General features: G+C 34.8%; 1 protein-coding gene across 3 annotated transcripts in view; it reads left to right on the top strand.

Annotated features, from left to right (window-relative positions):
• Nucleotides 1-15,751, top strand: part of PTCHD4 (patched domain containing 4) — a 200,432-nt gene extending 184,681 nt beyond the window's left edge. For all 3 annotated transcript variants that reach the window (XM_074397877.1, XM_010333984.3, XM_074397876.1), the window contains one exon: nucleotides 407-15,751. In XM_074397877.1, the coding sequence (XP_074253978.1) occupies nucleotides 407-2,040 (1,634 nt within the window). In that variant the 3' untranslated portion in view covers nucleotides 2,041-15,751. The remainder of the gene's footprint in view (nucleotides 1-406) is intronic.
• The last annotated feature ends 3,915 nt before the right edge of the window (nucleotides 15,752-19,666 follow it).

The following is a 19,666-nucleotide window of genomic DNA, read 5'->3' as shown; positions in this document are numbered from 1 at the left end:
ATTCAGTTAGCTAAGCACTTGACATGATGTTAAGGGACATTTGAAGGTGCACAAATAACAGCCCCTGCCCTCTACAACTTACTATTCATTTAGAAAGACAATACGTTTACAGGGGGAAAAAACCATGTAATAATGTAACATTATATTTACAACTTGTCACATTCATAGACTGGACAATAAATGTTTCAATTTTCCCAGAATATCAACAAATTTGGGCTTTGCTAAAGTGAAACAGGGGCAGAATGTATCCTATACGTAAGTCAACTTTTGAGACCCCGATAGGAGGATCACAGTCCTTTTAACCTTAGAGTATAAAATGCTGTTTAGCATAGATAAACTGTAAGGAATTCACCTGAGCCATAGGAGGAAGTAAAAATAATTATTCTCTTCTTTTTTTAAACATTAGGTCATGGAACTAAAGGAGTGTTTGAGCTTCTGTCTGGATGGCGGAGAACCAAAGAGAACTTGCCCTTCAAAGACAGGATAGCAGACGCCTATTCTGATGTGATGGTCACCTATACCATGACCAGCTCCCTGTACTTCATCACGTTTGGCATGGGTGCCAGTCCATTCACAAACATCGAGGCTGTGAAGGTCTTCTGTCAAAACATGTGTGTCTCCATTCTGTTGAACTACTTCTACATTTTCTCCTTCTTTGGCTCCTGTCTGGTCTTTGCTGGCCAACTAGAGCAAAACCGCTACCACAGCATCTTTTGCTGTAAGATCCCTTCTGCAGAATACCTGGATCGCAAACCTGTGTGGTTCCAGACAGTGATGAGTGATGGGCATCAACAGACCTCCCATCATGAGACGAACCCCTATCAGCACCACTTCATTCAGCACTTCCTCCGTGAACATTATAATGAATGGATTACCAACATATATGTGAAGCCATTTGTCGTCATCCTCTATCTCATTTATGCTTCCTTCTCCTTCATGGGGTGCTTACAGATCAGTGACGGAGTCAACATCATCAATCTACTAGCCAGTGATTCGCCAAGCGTTTCCTATGCCATGGTTCAGCAGAAATATTTCAGCAACTATAGCCCTGTAATAGGATTCTATGTGTATGAGCCCCTAGAGTACTGGAACAGCAGCGTCCAGGAGGACCTAAGAAGACTCTGTAGTGGATTCACTGCAGTCTCCTGGGTGGAGCAGTACTATCAGTTCCTGAAAGTCAGCAACATCAGTGCCAATAACAAAAGTGACTTCATTAGTGTCCTGCAAAGCTCGTTTTTAAAAAAGCCAGAATTCCAGCATTTTCGAAATGATATCATCTTCTCCAAGGCAGGGGATGAAAACAACATTATTGCTTCTCGCTTGTATCTGGTGGCCAGGACTAGCAGAGACAAGCAGAAGGAAGTCATAGAAGTATTGGAAAAGCTAAGACCCCTGTCCCTCTCAAAGAGCATCCGATTCATCGTGTTCAACCCCTCCTTTGTCTTCATGGACCATTACAGCTTGTCTGTCACGGTGCCTGTTCTGATTGCAGGCTTTGGTGTTCTCCTGGTGTTAATCCTGACTTTTTTTCTGGTGATCCACCCTCTGGGAAACTTCTGGCTAATTCTTAGCGTCACCTCAATTGAGCTGGGCGTTCTGGGCTTAATGACCTTATGGAACGTCGACATGGACTGCATTTCTATCCTGTGCCTTATCTACACCTTGAATTTCGCCATTGACCACTGTGCACCACTGCTTTACACATTTGTACTAGCAACTGAGCACACCCGAACACAATGTATAAAAAGCTCCCTGCAAGAGCATGGGACAGCCATTTTGCAAAATGTTACTTCTTTTCTTATTGGGTTAGTCCCCCTTCTATTTGTGCCTTCGAACCTGACCTTCACACTGTTCAAATGCTTGCTGCTCACTGGGGGTTGCACACTTCTGCACTGTTTTGTTATTTTACCTGTGTTCCTAACGTTTTTCCCCCCTTCCAAAAAGCACCACAAGAAAAAGAAACGTGCCAAGCGAAAGGAAAGAGAGGAAATTGAATGCATAGAAATTCAAGAGAACCCTGATCATGTCACCACAGTCTGAGGGGTATAGACCAATGGATTATTTTTCTTTTCCAGTATTGCACAACGATGCAGGGCAAGTAAAGCTCAGACCTCAGCTGCTTGGGCTGGCCAGGGGTAACAAGGCAAGTCAGACCAAGAATGCATTATTCATGACATGTCAAGGTGTCTGCTTCTTGGGGGGAAGAGGGAATAAAAAAGAAGGGAAAAGTTCTTTGCAATCTTGTTCTCTGCTGAAAACAAGTTTCTGCATGTAATCTGAGAGTGCTTCCAAGGAATGGACGAATCAATGGAGTGTTAAGATAGCAGGCCAAAAGAACTAACTGCTTTTAAAAATAAAATGCTTAGGAGCCATGGAGAAGCAAGGAAAGGTGTCCTTCAAATAGGGGGAAATACATAGGAAATGTCAAAATTGCCAAGGCACTTTTCATGTTTGTTTTTTGAACAGGTCGGTCAAAGGAAACCTATGCACTTGGGAAGTACATATTTAATACTGTCTAAACCAAAGGACTTCCCAATCCACTTTATGTGTACAAATATATGTATATATCCCATATATACATATACTTAGATTTGTCTTTAGTGTACATTGACGTTTATGTGGAGGGAGGTGTCCATTTGCAGATAGGATGGTCTTTCCCTAGAAAGTCAAATCAACCTTAGCCAAATATATAGACTCATTAATAGCCATTCTAAATCAACCCAAGTGTCTCAGCAGTAAGTGTCATTCAACTGTGGGATGAGCAAAATCAACAGATGTGAGTTCATTAGATTATGCGTATCATGTCATCAGTCATCTAGACTTTTGCTTTGGATGACTTAGCAAAAAAACACAAAAGGCATTTGAATTAATTACTACAAGGACAAGGTTTACAGTTTCATATTAGAAATAAACAGTTGACGTGGATTATCACTGGCTTTTACTGTATTTGGAAGGCAGATATGGCTGCTTTCAGTGAGTTCACCCAACTGCAAATGAGCACTTCACACAAATTATCCATACATGTGTCTAAAGGTGCACAAGTATGTCTATGTGAGTTGGGGTATTCCATAGTTATACCGTTCTTATTTTAGATAGGGAAAATAACTGCCATGGAATATGGGTAATTAACATAGCAGAAAGGAGACATAACTAGGGAAACTCGTAGAGTGAAATAGAGTAAAATGGACCATACCCACTCATCACACGCCATCTACTGGTTCTTAGTGTAAGGAAACTATTCTAATCCTAAACTCTAGTATATTCCTTGCATTAGTATTTGGAACATAATCCAGGACATGATCACCACAGTAGTGGTCACTATACCTACTGCAGTATCATTTTGTAGCTTCTTACAATAGCGTTGCTCTTGCTACCTGGAAAGTGCTCCTCAGATGGCCCCCTCCTAGGGTGATCACAGGTGGCATATTAATTGTAACTGCTGCTGAATTCTTTCTCAAACAAAAGTACTGAGGTAAATGTTTTCCTTAAGTTAAAGTTTAAAACTACTCCCACGCAGGTGGACTCAGCCTGTTGGGTGCTTACTTGGACTAACGCTGTGCTTCCTGTCACAGAAAATTACTAGAAAATGCCTTTTCCCATGCCAACCAGTAACATAATTTATTTCTAGGTAGGACAGAATAAATGTCCAGTGATTACAAAATATGCTAGTAAGCTCTTTTACCTAGAAGAAAGCTACTGTTTCCCATCAATTTTGTTTCTATATTTTAATCAAATCAATACTATCTAAAATAATGAAACTCCTTGACTCAATTATGCTCAGAAAAAAGATACAAACCATTTCATTCTTGTTATCGTCTCTGGAAATGAAGTTGGTAAACTAATGAAGTTTCAAAACAAACATACTTAGACATATAGCTTTCCAGAATATAAAAGGGAAAGAGAATAGTCCCTAAAATGAAAACATTTAAGCAGCATTTTATTTATTAAATGGAGTTAGCTTTGTTTTGCCTTGAGGTAATTGGGTTTCAACAGGAAATGATCCATGTCTTCTCCACTGTGTCAATTTGAGTGCAATATCTATAGATTTCATAACCAGAGGGTTATTATTTTATGTTATTTGTAAAATCACGTCACAAATACCCCTAGCCTTTGGCCTCACAAACTGCTGTGCTAGAATGAACTGGTATTCGGTATGACTAGCCTCCAGACCATGATCTCATATCTGACGTAGAAGTTTCTGAAATTTTTAGTTTGGGTTTTGATTTTTGTTTGGGTGAGGGTTTTGTGGTGGGGGTGCCAAGAAGAGGAGAATTCCTCTTACAGATTACCCATCATTTCTAAAGATTTTTAATTTTTGGCATCCCTTGCAAAACATGGAAGATAATTGTTAGAAAGTTCATTATCTATCATTCCTTTTCTTCCCATTGTGTGCCACACTCCACTCAGTCACCTATTTTTTAAAAGACTGGCTATTGGGGTTAGTTTTTTGTTGGTTCCTGTAGACCATTTCTCATGCAAAGAAGATTGACAGGCTGATTTACAGAGAAAGAATCAAACATGCCAGTTGTCAAAGGCATGTGGAGGAAATGGCATATCCTGCAAAATGACCAGGCAGTGCTAATGTTACGTTTCCATCCAGGTAGTCTCTATTTGGATAGGAAAAAACCGTTCTTTTTTTTTTCTTTTTTTTTTTTTTTTTAGTTTATGTCTTCAAGAATCAAAGTGTCTAAGATGAATATGAATTTCTCATTGTTTAAGTGACTAGAGGGCATTTTGGAAGGAACATTATCTTTTCCAGGACACAGTAGTTCTCTTTAGTGAACTGTAGCAATAATTTATTGAAATGGAATCCTTTGTTCTGGAAGAGTTAATATACCACCTAAAATGCCTTAATTCAGTCCTGAGAAGTAATTTAGTACTAAGAAGAATCTAACAGAGCATCATCTGACCTCCACACCTCACTGTGAAACAGATGTTTTCAAGAATTCCATTTCCTGAATGCTAAGATACATCCTAAGATAAGAGATCATGATTTGCAGGTCACCCCTAATCTCAACCTTTTTTTGGTAGCTTGTGTGTACCTCTCTCTAGTTTTTCAAGTTTACACTCATTGTTTTGTTTCATTTGTAAAGTACTAATGCCGTTCAAATTAGGAACTTACCTATTGTCAGCAGATGACCAGTCAACTCCTAGCAGAGGAGAAATGTGTGGGAAATATGTCAGTTTTGTGTAATATTTTATTTAATTGAAATACGTATGCCCTTTAAGAAGTTTGAAAAAAAAACCACTCCTTTTCTGCATTTAAACTGGAATGTAGATTTATTCCCTTCCATCAGAATTTAAATTTGAATTAGAACGTACCACATGAGCTCTACTCTCTTTGATGTTATAAACTTCAAAAAGGTATTCACCTAAATTACAGAAAGAGATCAGCTAAAAGTTAGACTTTTAACTCCTTATGGTTAAAGGTAATCATATGCTAGCCCAAGTTTAATTTTTTTTAATGAAAGTCATGTTTAGATATTTTCCCATGAATTCTTGCAGTGACTATGAACCTCTTTGAAGGTTGTGCATAAGTATCCTATGAAATAACTATTCTCTGTCATTGTATCATGTTAGTCGCTCTTTCCTATTTGATTTCCATTTATTTCCACAGAATTTAGATTTTTTTACCTTGTGAGGTGAGAGGAATAATGATGACAAGTGTAGTTTTATGATGCTATTATAGTCATTCTTGAATGTTGAATTCAAGAGCGTAAAAGCTTTGTCCATTTTGTAATTATCTATTGCACTTTCCCATAATAAGCTAATCCTTCTTGGCTTGTGTATAGAGCTAAGGATTAACTATTGCCATTCAGAATTACATGTATTTTTATAAGTTGACTGTAAATATCATAATTACAGTCACATATTTTATGACCAAATAGTTATGAATGCACGGCACTATGCATGCATCGTTATTAATAGTATGTAGCTTATTAAAGACACTATTTTCAGAGTTATTGCAACTTTTATTAAAATTCTTGTATCATCTATTCATAAATGCCTCATGGCTTTTGGTCCCAAGGGCCTAAAGTCCACAGAAAGTTCCATCCCAAGGTAAGCAATTTAAGAATTGCCTTCCCTGGGTATCAGTAGCAGCCACTTCTTCTAGCATGGCCTTTGGAAAATCCCAGAAGCCAAATCTGGCTTCCAGGTAAAGGGCCTAGCATATTCTGTAATGGTTAGTAAATAACTATACGTTTTTTGTCTTGTCTTTGCTAATATTATGGTGAAGCAGGGAATATAATGCCTTGAGAATGGCATTTAGATACTGTCTCTTAGAGACTGGAGAATTCAATGATTTGCTCGGCATCCTGCCAGAGGAATCTTTCTGTTCAGTCTGGTTTGCTGGTGTCTGCGAATGGTCTTAGCAATCTTTGCAAAAAATGAATCTGAAAACTGTTACTTATTTTTAAAAAGCCTCAGAAGCACTTTTCTTCCCTTTAAAAACAAACAAACAGAAAAGGTTTAGCTTTTTCTGGATTACCAAAATTTTGTAACAACTTTATAACATTGACGCAAAACATATTTATGGCTGAATTGGTATGCCCTTGATATCTCCCCATCTTCAAACACAATATAAAATTGAACATCATCACTGTGGTGCAGACCTTTACACCAATATTTTTAAGCAACGATCTGCAGATATATTGTATAGGGAAAAATCAAATTTTTTACTACTTTGCCTGCAAAATAACTGCAATGACATTGACCCAAATGAAAGCAGCAAAATTGTAAGTGAAAGCAACAAAGCCTCATTGGATGAGTTCCATCAGGGTAGGGACTGTGTATGGGTATGATTGCAGTAAATTACCTTGACTTCTCAACTAAAGGACCAAGGTTCATGCACCACCATATTTTACTTAGGAGCACAAGAGGTGATGTTCTGTATCTGAAGTGTTGTGGAGTTAGATCAGGCAACATTTGAAATGAGACTGGAAGATCATTGAGAGATAAGCCCACATCTCAGAAATCAAGATGTCTGTAAGTAGGTGTGATAGAACCAGTGGAATAATAACACATATTCTGTGATTTAGAATACAGCAGAGAGAATCGTGTGATGGCACGAAACTATAGATTGTCAACTGCTAGCAAACTTGATCATAGGCAAATACATCACACTTGAAGACGGTGTTCTCATTTGTCAAATTCATAACCTAATCTTTGCTGTGGGAGGTGCTCCTAAATTTCCAAGCACAAAGGAAGAGCCATGGACTCTTTTGTTAGTAAAAGTGAAAAGCTAGGGAGACTCTGAAAAGCAGCTTAAATTAAGCACCCAGATAGGTATCATTCATTCCTAGACTGACTCTCATCATTGACTAGATTTTGTGAGTCTTTAACTCTTAAATTAAAGAAAGCCAGCTCCTACTATTTTTCCCCGCTTGAAAATTTCCCTTAAGAAAGGTCTCACAGGTCATGATAAATTACGAAGTCTTAAAAATCATAAGAAAACTTAAGGAATAGAGTAGGAATCAACCACTGATGATGCGTGATTCCTGCTGTGTATGATGTGATTGTACTTATCTGAGCTGAGGTTTTTAGAAGTCATTTGTAACTGGGCTCTGGTTTCCCAACAGCTAATGACATGGTCTGATAGAGGAGCATTACAGTTTTCTTTCCCTCTGTTAAGACAGTTCGTAGAGTAAGCACGTTACCCACAGGGCTCTGTCAAAGCAGTGGGGGGCAGAGGGGGGATCTAATGCTTTGAAAGATTGCATTGAAGAATTTCCTAGGAATAACTATGAGAGACTCTCATGGATGAAAGATTAGTGGAGTTTAATAAAAATGTATAACTTTTCAGTGCTATATAAATTTAACTTATATTCTCAGTAGAGGCATTCTACAGTATGTTATGGGGAGCATTTAAATTACCTAATGTAATATGGTTACTACAATCTCTCCCTGGACACCGAAATACCTTCTATAATTTTATCTGAGGAATTCACTGGTTGTTGGTAGCACACCGATAGAGCTGGAAAAAAAAATAACAGGCCCTCATATTCTTGCATCTCCTGGTACAGTCTGCAACATCTATTTCAAGTAGAAAAAGGAAATTCGGGCATCTTTTTTCGCAAACAAAAAATTGTGCTATGAACTGATAAATTAGACCTCAAACTGTCCAGTGCAAATATTCCCATGTTTTAGTAGAGTTTAAGCAACAACTTTATTATACTTTCCTGTTAATTATGCATATTATTCAGTAATAGACTGTTTTGCTCTTAACTAGGAAATCTGTCACAGATTGAAAAGGGCAGAGATCTCTCCAAGCTACCTCATAAGGGTATTTAAATACAAAATGGCATGCAATCTTTGATTAAATGGCAATATATTAAAGCCACAAAGCAATATTATTTATCGTCTTTCCTTGATGTTCATTCACTTTATCAAATTAGACAAGGCAAAATGCAAAATGAGCGCTCCTCTGTGCAGTCCCACATTCTGGTTAACATCATATTCATTAATATGAAGTCTCTCAGGGCAGTTGTCAGTTGTCTCTCTACAGATATCTCAGAACACAAAAATTGACTCAGAAAGAGAGTAATCTGACTTTAAGTAGAGGCAGTGGCCTACCTAGTAAGATGCACAAATAATCTATGGATAACTTCGGAAAAAATTCCAAGTGCATTTCACTTATCACTTTTCTTGGAGGAAAAGAATCTGTGTGTGTGTTTGTTTATTTGTTTGTTTAATTATTCTAGGCAAATAGAAAGAGGCAAGATTACCATTATTTGGCATTTTACTTAAGTTTTTTTTTTCCTCTGAAAGGCATTGCTATTATTTTCTGCTAAATTCAGGTTTTTAAAACATAGGTCACTTATGAAAACATTGGCATCAATGAAAAGAAACCCCTAGGGAGAAACAGGCTTCATCCATCTATAGGCAAATTGTAGGAATTAAAGTAAAAGTTAAGCATTTTTATTTTTTTCCTAAAAAAAAAAACCCCACTTGTTCTTAATCCTAGCTAGACAAAATTACTAATTTCTACAGCAAAGAAAGATGACTAAATGTATGAAATTATGAAACGTTGATGTATTAGCACTACAAACCTCATGGCAAACTACCAATTTCAGGTGTCTTTACCCATAAGAATATTCTTTCTAAAATGCTCTATTACATATAGTTTCATCCCATTCATGAAAACGGCTTCATTTATTATTACCAAAATACTGCAAACAAAGCCATTATAGCTTTCTGCTCTGTAGTTCTGTACCTTGGGCTCCACAACTAAAGCTACCTTACTGAGGAAAACTTAAAAACAAATTTTGGACAAAAATGTCAAATAAAAAAAAATTACCTAAGTTATATTTCCATCCAAAAAATCTGTGAAATAGAAGACTGCTGTGTAGCCATTTTAGATCTCACCAAGAAGAAAATATTCTAAAAGTACCCATTTTGGATCTTACTAAGAACCAAAACCAAACGTCCTTCCAAAGTTTCCAATTCACCTGAATTTGGTCCATTACCAAAACTTACCTCTATGTTGACAAGTGAAAAAATAGTTTGCAAACCAGGTTTTCCTTAACTATAATAGAAACAAATAAAGAACAAGTTATTTCCCATAGATTTGAATGTGTAAACATACATTTAATAATTAAATGATCTCATACCTTGGTCAAGGGAAATTATGTTTCAAATATTTATTTGTTCTGTTTGCCATTATTTTCATAATTTGGACACATTGAAATACAATAATTTTAGTTAAATTGCTCAGAATTGCTCTGCATAAGAAATTTATTCTCTAGAGCTTAAAGGTAAAAATCTTAAGAAAAATAGCAATTAAATCTTAGCTACTTGGAAAACAATGTCATCAAAGTTATATTTACTACAGTGCCACTAGGCAAAGTTAAACACAGCATTTCTGGCTATCTTGATTTTTTAGTTTAACAAAAGAAATCTAGTTCCATTAGTTATAATAAGAAATAATTCATATATTAAAATAGTGATAAATTATATGTGTGTATATTCTATAGTTTTTGGGGTCCTATACGAGGTCTTTTAAAATCACAACCTCAAATGCTGTAAAAGCTAGGTGATTCTTAAATTCACCAGACTTTCCTTCATTTTTTACTGATAGTATTAAATGTCACACGGAATATCATAATATGCAACTTATTCCTCTCACTTCAGTGAGATCTTCAAGTGTGCTACCTTTTCGGGAAAGATTTTTCTAGGCTACGAATTAAACTTCCTAAACAAAACATCTTATAACATCACAATGTAAAATAACATAATCTATGTTTTTTTAGTCTTTTATTGAATCACATGTTCTAAAATGTATAATGTAAATTTTTATCCTTTAAAGCTTCAAGAATACATACATTAAAAGTAATACTGTGATAATATATATCAATTATCTCTACATGGTTAAGATAAAGCATTCTGAAGCAAATACAAAATGTCTTAGCATTCCTGAGAGATATTTTTATGAATCCCTACATTCACAAGTATCTCTTAAACACATAAATTACTTAAGTATTACGAAAAGATTTAGATGGCACTTTAAGACCCCTTAATAATTATACTACCTTCAAATTTAAAGCAATTTATAATCAGGTCAGACGCTATCTAAAATTTCTCACTGCATTACATTGCATTATTATAGTAACATTAGCTGTAAAAATACTTGAACCAACATTTTTCTCACTATATGAGAGCTGCAGAATATGGAGACAATGAGTAAGCCAGCCGCTATTCAGTAGTACCCAGAGATTACTCACAAAGCACATCCCCTTGGCTGCATGCTGTACAGCTTCAAGCCTGGGCATAATTGTTCATGGGCTGTCAGTACCACTTCTAAGTCCCTAAAGTCAATAATGTTAAATATTTCAGTATCTAAGTCGACTGCATTTTGATGAATAATGTTGTGGCATTATAAATAATGCATAGATAACCAACATTCAAAATATTTAAATTCACTTGATGTCAAAAATATACTTAAACAATTTAATATTCCACAACTCACTTCAAGAGCTTTGTCATTGCAAAGCTTTCCTCATTATTGACATATAATGAGGAGACAAAAGAAGTCTTAGTAATATTTCATTTTATATAGTTTTCCATATGCTTTCTTAACAACAAGGATGCCTTTATGTCTCTCATGGAAACGTTCGGACTTATTCAGTAGCCATTTTCCTGTCTAATTTTAGTATTGTAATCATTAATTTTATTCTGCTTTTTCCCTTTGTTTAAATATGTTCAACTTTTATCATTTCTAAAATAACTTTTCCTTAGTGTCATTAAAACATGTTTTCTTTTTTACAAAAAAATAAGCATGGCTAGAAAGGAATGAAATACAAATTTAGCAAAATACTATTCATTGTCACTTATATGTGCTTCAAGTTGAAATTATCCACTGATTTTATTTTTAAAATGGCAACTGAAATGGAAAACTATGCACTCTATGTCTGCTTTGCAGATATTCAATAAATCACTATTCAACGAAGAAAAATATAACTTCTCCAGCTTCTGACTTGTTTGCTTATGACGTAATGAAAAGAAAGTTATTAATAATCTCCATCTTTGAGAGCCCATATTCAGAAGCTTTTGTTGTTGTTTTGTTTTATTTTCTAGAATTTTCCTATGTAGCCAGTTACACAGGAATAAGGCCCCATACAAAGAAAGAATTTTAGGTTTATTGATAATAACTGTCCTTTCCAATAAGTTAAAATGCTAGAGCCTAGCGCTATATACATCTTGATAGTAAAATAAAGAGGAATGTGATCTAACATAAAGAAAAACATTGAAGACAAGGATGATTTTTTAAAAAAAAAGGTAAATGAGAAAAATTTTAAAAACAAATATAAAACTATTAAAAGAGGGACTAAACAACTCAACTAACACATTTTTGTTTTATTTGGTTTTCATTTGTTTGTTTAGTTTGGCTTAAAAAAAAAAAAATAAACACATTGGAAAGTTTCAGAAAAAACCTACCATATCTAAGTCTCCAAAAGTTTGTTACTCTTTAAAAAGATAGAACTAGAAATTCAGTCCCATTTTAGGATCAAGATTTGCTATGGATGGGTTTCTGAAGTACCTCTAGATTGCTTGGGATTGTATATATTTACCCACCACATATTTAGGAGAACCTACATTAGTCTCTGTGCTAGGCTTTGAAGAAAATACACTAAACCATTCACAGTTCCTGACTTTGAGGTATTATGATCTGTTGAGGAAATCTGCAGCTTGAGGATTCAGGAAAATTAAGGAAGGAATTATGAATGATCCACATTGAAGCCTATAAGATTCTAAAAGATAGAGCGGAGGATGGGCACAACAGTCTGGGAGAAAAAGTGAAATACACAAGGGCAGGAAAGCAGGTTGTCCAGGATGAAGGCAATAGCTGATGAGATGATAGGAACCCAGAGGAGACTGGCTACAAATGAGAATAAAGACGAAGAGCCTATTGTGAGTGGCATTATAAAGAATTGCCAGGATATGGAGAGTTATTTGGAGCTGAGGGATCATAAAGGAAAAGTTGTTTTTATGATATATCCTTGGGCTTAAATGCAGTGAATCATTTATAAAATATAAATACACAGTCCCTAGTTTTGTATTTTATCTGTTAAAAATCAGGGATCCCAAAACTCAGCAATATCACATAAATTTATAATCTCTCTTGCTTAGAAATGTAGTGACTGCAGAAGCCAGTTTATCGCATGAGTTTGATTCTCCTGATGATGGAACATCATCCATGTTTTGGCACAAAAGCCGACAGCCATCTGGTCATCCCATATACACCCGATGCCCCTCAAAGTGCAAGAGTAAGAGACTGTCATGGATTGCTTGGAACCCAAACTCTCCAGAGCAAACAGTTCAAACTAATACACTCAAATTAATTATCTCCGTTAATATTATTTTTATTAACAATTCAAATAATACCTGCATAATAGCATAGGTATTCTTGTCTCTGCTTTATAGATTGTTTTAAGAAAGAAAACACTGTCAACAAGTACTATGTTCCTAAGGTACAATACATCATCTTTTCATCATAAATCAGGATGAAAGGTGCATATATAGAGAAGTCCAAATGCAAATTATAAGTGATGAAAAATAACTGCATAGATTTTCTCCCATCTATCCTTTTCTAAATGCAAATTTTAAGACAATGCATTTGTTAAATTGCTTACAACTATTTTTTTAATTTACTTCCTTATGATTCACTTATGCTTTCTTTGAAGATCACATAAGGTACATACGCACATAGTTTTTAAGCATAAACCTAACTGATGTATACATTACTTTGTCCTTTTTTATAAAGTTTTAATTATAATTAAGTGGGACTCCCCAAAATCAGCAACCAGATTACAAGGATATTTGGAGGAATATATTTTAATCTATAAACCTGAAATAAACACTTCCTAATTATGCTATTTAGAGCTGTAGATAAAGTTGGAATTGGCCTGGGGAGGCCCATTTTGCGACTGGTTCATGAGAAGGACATCTCTTCACAAAGTAGAATGGAAATAAATCCACCAACCAGGTGGCTATAGGAGACCATGGTCAAAAAATATACTCTAAGAGACATTTTGGATAATCCCAGGAGTAACAAAGCTAGTGTTTCCCAAAATTTGCTGTACTTTAGAATGACCTAGAGTGATGTTTAAAGTCTCAATGCCCAGACTTCATGCCCAACTACTTAAATCAGTATATCCTGTAGTGAAACCCAGCCTCAGTATTTTGGGGAACTCCCCTAGTGATTTCAATGTGTAGCTAAATTTGAAAAACAGTGGCTTAGACAATGGGGTCAACACATTTAATCCAATAAGTACTGATAAAGTCTTTTATTAAGTGAAGTTTTTAACAAGTCACAAGACAGAAGCATCTATGGCATCTATGACTAAAATATAAGCCAGAACTTGTACAGAGTCCAAAAGAGAGTATCCATAGGGTAGAGAGATGATTTATAGTAGAGCCAAACCTAGTAGCAGTGCGTTGCATTAAAATAGCACTTAAGATGAGGTAAGATTATTGGCCTGAGCACCCCATGTGACATGACGAGCCTGAGCAAAGCCCACGAAGAAACAAAAGCACAGAATATGTTCCTGGGTCAACGAACTCAATTTAGCTTGAGTGTACATTTCCAGTACAGGATTTGAATTTGTACAACCAGAAATTTTGATATAAGAACCTGCAAACATCATGCTGAAGAATTTATATTTGACATAATGGACTCAAATTACTTTTATCATTATGATTATCATTAGATTCATGATCTAGATAGAAGTGTTAATCTGCAATGTTCTAAGCATAGGTTAGACTGGAGATGAGAGACCTGGACCAAAGAATTAAGTTAGGAGGTTCTTGTGGTTATCACCAGTGAAGGCAATATTGGCCCAAAATAGAGTTGTGGCACTGAATATAAAAAGGAATAAATAAATACAATTCACAAAACATATCTGCAACATGACCTGAACACCTAAGAACTTTGAGTGTCTAAAACACAAGAATATGGTACCCTATAATTGAATATTCACATTAGTAAATTTAATATGCTATTACAGTAACCAGCTATGAACCTTTACGTGATCTACTTACTATAATACTCTAATTTATAGTTTAATCATCACATTCCTGTGTTTTTGACATGCAACATCATCCATTTTTATAGCATTTATAGAGCTTTACCACAAATTTTTGGGAAATCACTTTATCTTTACAGAATGGTTGATTTGATTCTCTGGAAATCTAACTTGGGAAAAAAATTGGTTTAATTGGTTCACCATATTGCATCATTTAAATGCAGCGAATAGAAGATGAGTCAAAGAGGAAGAAACAAATATCTTAGGAACATAAATAGGTACATCCAATCTTTTATGCTTTTCTCCATGTAAGATTGCTGGATATTCAGGTATATACAACTCTTACTTATAGGCATGTATTACAGCTAGAGATGCTACAATAGAATCTAGATTAATCTACATACATAAACATCAATTTAATTAGAAAATAATTATTCAGATTTATTTGCATTTCGGGGAATTTAGCAATTCAGGTGATTTATGCTTAGAAACAAAATCACTGTTCCTCCCACAATTAGAGAACTGGTCCTCAGACACCTTCCACAAAAGTTTAGTTTAAGGCACATACTTTTATTATACCATAAAGATGTAGTACTGCAATGTTTACATCAGCACTGGGCAATGATGGATATATATGTCAAATGTAATTTTCACAACATATCTTTACACATAGTTGCATATTCATTGGATGGACTTTCTCTAATTCAATACTTTTCCTACAGAATAATTGTCCTGTCGAATATTTCACACGTACATGTTTTTAGCATTAACATTAAAACCACCAGTGAAAATAATCCATATGAACTCTTTGTATTCTTCTACAGTTACAGAACTAAAATATTTGAGGATGAGGAAGCAGGTAACAACTTGAGAAAATGTAAAAAGAGTTGGAACTTGGAGCCACAGTGCCAGGCAATGAGGTCACACAGCAGCTTGATCATCCACATAGCTTTACACAGTGGCCTTTGGGTCATGGCTTTCACCAGGTAGCTTACTCAAAAAAGAAAAGTTAATTATCTATTAACTCCTTTATTCACCAAATCTTTCACTCAAGAAGAATTTTAAACACCTTCTATGTACCATGCACACAAAGAATAAATGCAAAGAGAAATCAAAGGCAGTCAATACCCATCAAGAATTTAAGAAAAGCAAACTAGCAGGTGAGATATATATATATATACATGTGTATATATATACACACATGTATATATGTATATATATATATAAAATTACAGACACAAAAAAACCTTCAAAAATAATATATGTATATATATATATATATATATATATATATATATATATATATCCTACAAGTTTATGTTATGTACATGTATCTCTCTCAAAATAATGGGTGTCATTTATAGTGCAGTGATCCTCACACTCGAGCATGTATCCCGCCTGCGTGACCCCACCTCCAGAGTTTCTGATTCAGTAGTTCTGGAGTGAGGCCTGAAAATTTACATTTCTAACAAGTTTTCAGGTGATGCTAATGCTACTAGTCTGAGAAAACACACTTACACTTAGAAAATCTCTGAAATTCAAGTTTGTGAATAGCAGCAGGCGTTCTGAGAGTAGCTGGATTTAATCTGTCCAGAGAAGAAGGTGAGGACAAAGGTCAACTTCTCACCACTAGGCCTGAAAGGCTGCACAGTCAATGTGCAAAGACATTCCAGGTTGAAGAATAGAAATTACCTGAATTAAGGCCATACCTGACAAGTTTACCTGTTGGTAGGAATCATATGGGAGACTTTTTAAACTCTTGAAGGGATGACCTTAGTAATCTATATTTGTAATAAGTTGCTCTGGACAGTCTTTTCATGAAGAAAATTTAGGACACATGGAACTAAAGCATAGAGTATAAATAATATATCATTTTCAGAGAAGTTCTGGTATAGAGTGGTATACCTAGAACTAGTAGTCTATATACTAGATCTATATTCGTATAGGACATGAGTTAAGTTTGAATATCTGATAATCAGCAAATTAAATTTTTAGTACAAGTATGTTTCATGCAATATTTGGAATCTACCATACTAAAAATACTTGTTTCTCTGAAATTCAAATTTAACTGGGCATCTTGCATTTTTACTTGCTAAATCTCACAACCCTAAGAACATAGAATATATGTCAGGTGGAGAAAAGAACCAGAAATAATGAGGCTGAAACAATATTATATTATTAGGCCAAATAATAGTAAAGTACTATTTTTCATGTGGGATATGCAAATGTAGCACGCAGCTAATGAAGCCTAGACATCTGAGCCTATTGCTTACATACGTCTTTTGAAGGCCCTAGGACAGTCCTTAACAGTATGTTCACATCTTATGTTTATATAAAAATTTTAAATGTATGATAATTTTGTATTCTTTTCCTTAAAAAGGGACTCCAAAAATGTATTCCCTTCAGGCTCAAGAAAATTTTGATCTGCCCCTACATGTGGGACCATCATACGTACCAAATACAACACAAAAATTGTATTGATAAATACTAACTCTTAAGTAAAAACCTAAGTACAATGAATGCCCAGAGAATTTGAAGATCTTTTTGTTCATATATCATCAAAAACTGCTACTTGAAGTTCAAATAGTTTCAACACTGGCAAAATGAAGCCTATTCTTTGAATTACCCTCAGTGTGTGAAAGTCATGTCCCAGGAGCACAGTGAGAATATTTCATTTCCCAGATATAATTGACCATGGGACATTATATTCATAGGACATCTTAAAGAACTAGTATTCCAAGGAGAAACATTGATAATGTCATTTTAGAGAAGCCTGTCTGTGTTACCGAAGGGCAGATAAGTATTACAATTCCAAAGAAAACAGTATTAATGGGCCTGTGTGGAAATAGTTCTTATTTTCTAAATAATATTGCTGATTTCTAGCTAATCGAGTAATTTATAACCTAATAGAAGACTAGAATACTTAAGGAAAAATGACTCATCAGCATGGATTTCATTTAAAATAATACAGAACGAATTTTTCCCTTTGGTCCCAGTAGAAATTCAGGTAAAGAGAAGTAAGTAAATGGAAACCAAGTTAAACTAGGCCAAAAATAGTAAAATACGAAGAAAAAAAATGCCAAATGACTAGGAAGCCAAACAAATAAACAGATTGATATTTTATTTTTCATTATATTGAAAAAATATATAGCTCTAGAATAATTGAAAAATTCTAGTCTTAAATAAAAGACTTGAAGAAGGTTATTTCTTGGAGAACTTTAATGAAGGGAAAAGGGGGAAATCAGCCTACAGAAAAAGTTTAGTGTGTTTTGAAAATGGCTGTAAGCAAATCTTTGGTCCCAACACCACAGCTATTAAACTATGATACATGCCAGACCCAAGATATTTTTTAAATGCCATAATGTAACAAAACTAATGATTGGCAAAATCAATAATTCATTAAAAAAATCTACCAGACCTCCAAAAGGCCAACTTGGTCATACCTATACAATAAAGAAGTGTTGAAACTCCAATCAGAATTACACACGATATGCATGTCAAATATCTCTTACCAAATGTTCCAATAGATTTTCTTTATGTATTAAATTCAAATACTTAGAGTCCTTGATTATGCTCAATGATAGGGAGTCACAGCTAAAAGTCAACAAAGAGAAAAATTGATTGGAAGAACTTTTTCAACAACAGAAAATATGGGGAGTTACCTAGGAAATAGGAAAATAAAATGACATGATGAACTTGCCATATCATTCATTCACTAATCCATCCAACAAACATGGATTAAGAACCTATAATGTGTCAAGTGACATACAAAGCCATGTGAGAGGGACAAAGAAATTCAAATTGTTCAGTGGAATATCTTAATGTCTCATAAAAAGAAGAAAGTAACTATTTACTTTCACTGAAATACATGTTATGAGGCACTGTCAAAACTAGAGTTATTATTTGCCTGCTATTAACCTAATTAAACTGCTATTGATCTAAAAATTGTTCAAAATTATTAGTTAACATTTGGTTTCCATAATGAATAGAAGTTGCCATATTAATTTTTTTGTTTGTTGGACACAAGTGTCAGTGAGGACCAGATGTGTTTTGGACAAAATGGTAAGGTAGGAAGGCAAAAATGCCTGATGATTGGTTAGCATATTAACAACACAGAAGATACAGCCTTGAGGGTATAAATCTTTTTGTATGAAATTAATACACCTAAACAAAGTAGTGAATGTAAGTGTAAACAGGTTCCCAAACTCAGAATTTTATCCAAGGAGATAAATATGAGTAAGTAGAACAGTCAGGCAAGAATTGAGACACAAATAAAAGAAAAAATAGTTTTATGAAAGAACATCAGCAAAGAGTGTTCATGAGTCATTTTCTACTCTGTTTCCACCTCTTCTATTTAGCATTGCAATGACTAAGATATATTTAGAAGAATGGCCTAAAGAAAAAAGTGGTAACTAACTAGTTTGGGTAAAAAGAAGAATTCATCTACAGATGGAGAAAAACAATCTTGTTCCTTCTTCACACCAAGTTCCAATATGTTGAAATTTAGCACTGGAGAGATTGGGAGAGCTTGATAATTAGACTGAGCTTGAAATGTTCCACTAAAAAAATGATTTGAGAGGCATCCAGGAGTACCTTCCTTTCTTCTTCATTTAACCTCAGCATGGAGCACATCAACTTGGTCTCTTAGTTGGACAATACCACCTTAGAGAGAGAACTGATTTTAAAAAGTATATCAAATTATTTCAAGTCTAAAAATCATGAAGAATGTCTCTTAGGATAAATAATAATTTTTATGAAAGAATTGTATTGTCAGTTCATTTGCAACCAAATTACCTTGCTTAAGTAGATAAATCCCAAGCAATGGGTGAAATAAACTAGTAGACTAGTGGGTTTTTAATTCTCTAGCCATGTCTCTCAAATGTTTATAATCTCTGCTCCACTAATAGCCCTGACCCTGCAGGGAACAATACTCTGAGAAACTGGAGATGTGAGTTTAGAGAAAAAAATCATAAATGAAGGTAGAGATTGTGGATAATGGACAGCACTGTTAACATAAAGAAAGAAAGAAGGCTGCATAGGTGGGGGATGACATTTTCTGCAGGACTGGAAGAAGAGGTCTACAGATGTATAGGTATAGTCTCTTAGTTGGGATAGGCAATGACATAGATTACTAGACAAAATCA

The sequence above is a fragment of the Saimiri boliviensis genome, chromosome 4 (assembly GCF_048565385.1).
Source record: "Saimiri boliviensis isolate mSaiBol1 chromosome 4, mSaiBol1.pri, whole genome shotgun sequence".
NCBI lineage: Eukaryota > Metazoa > Chordata > Mammalia > Primates > Cebidae > Saimiri > Saimiri boliviensis.
The sequence above is the reverse complement of the archived record's forward strand: the minus strand, read 5'-3'. Positions and strand labels throughout refer to the sequence as shown.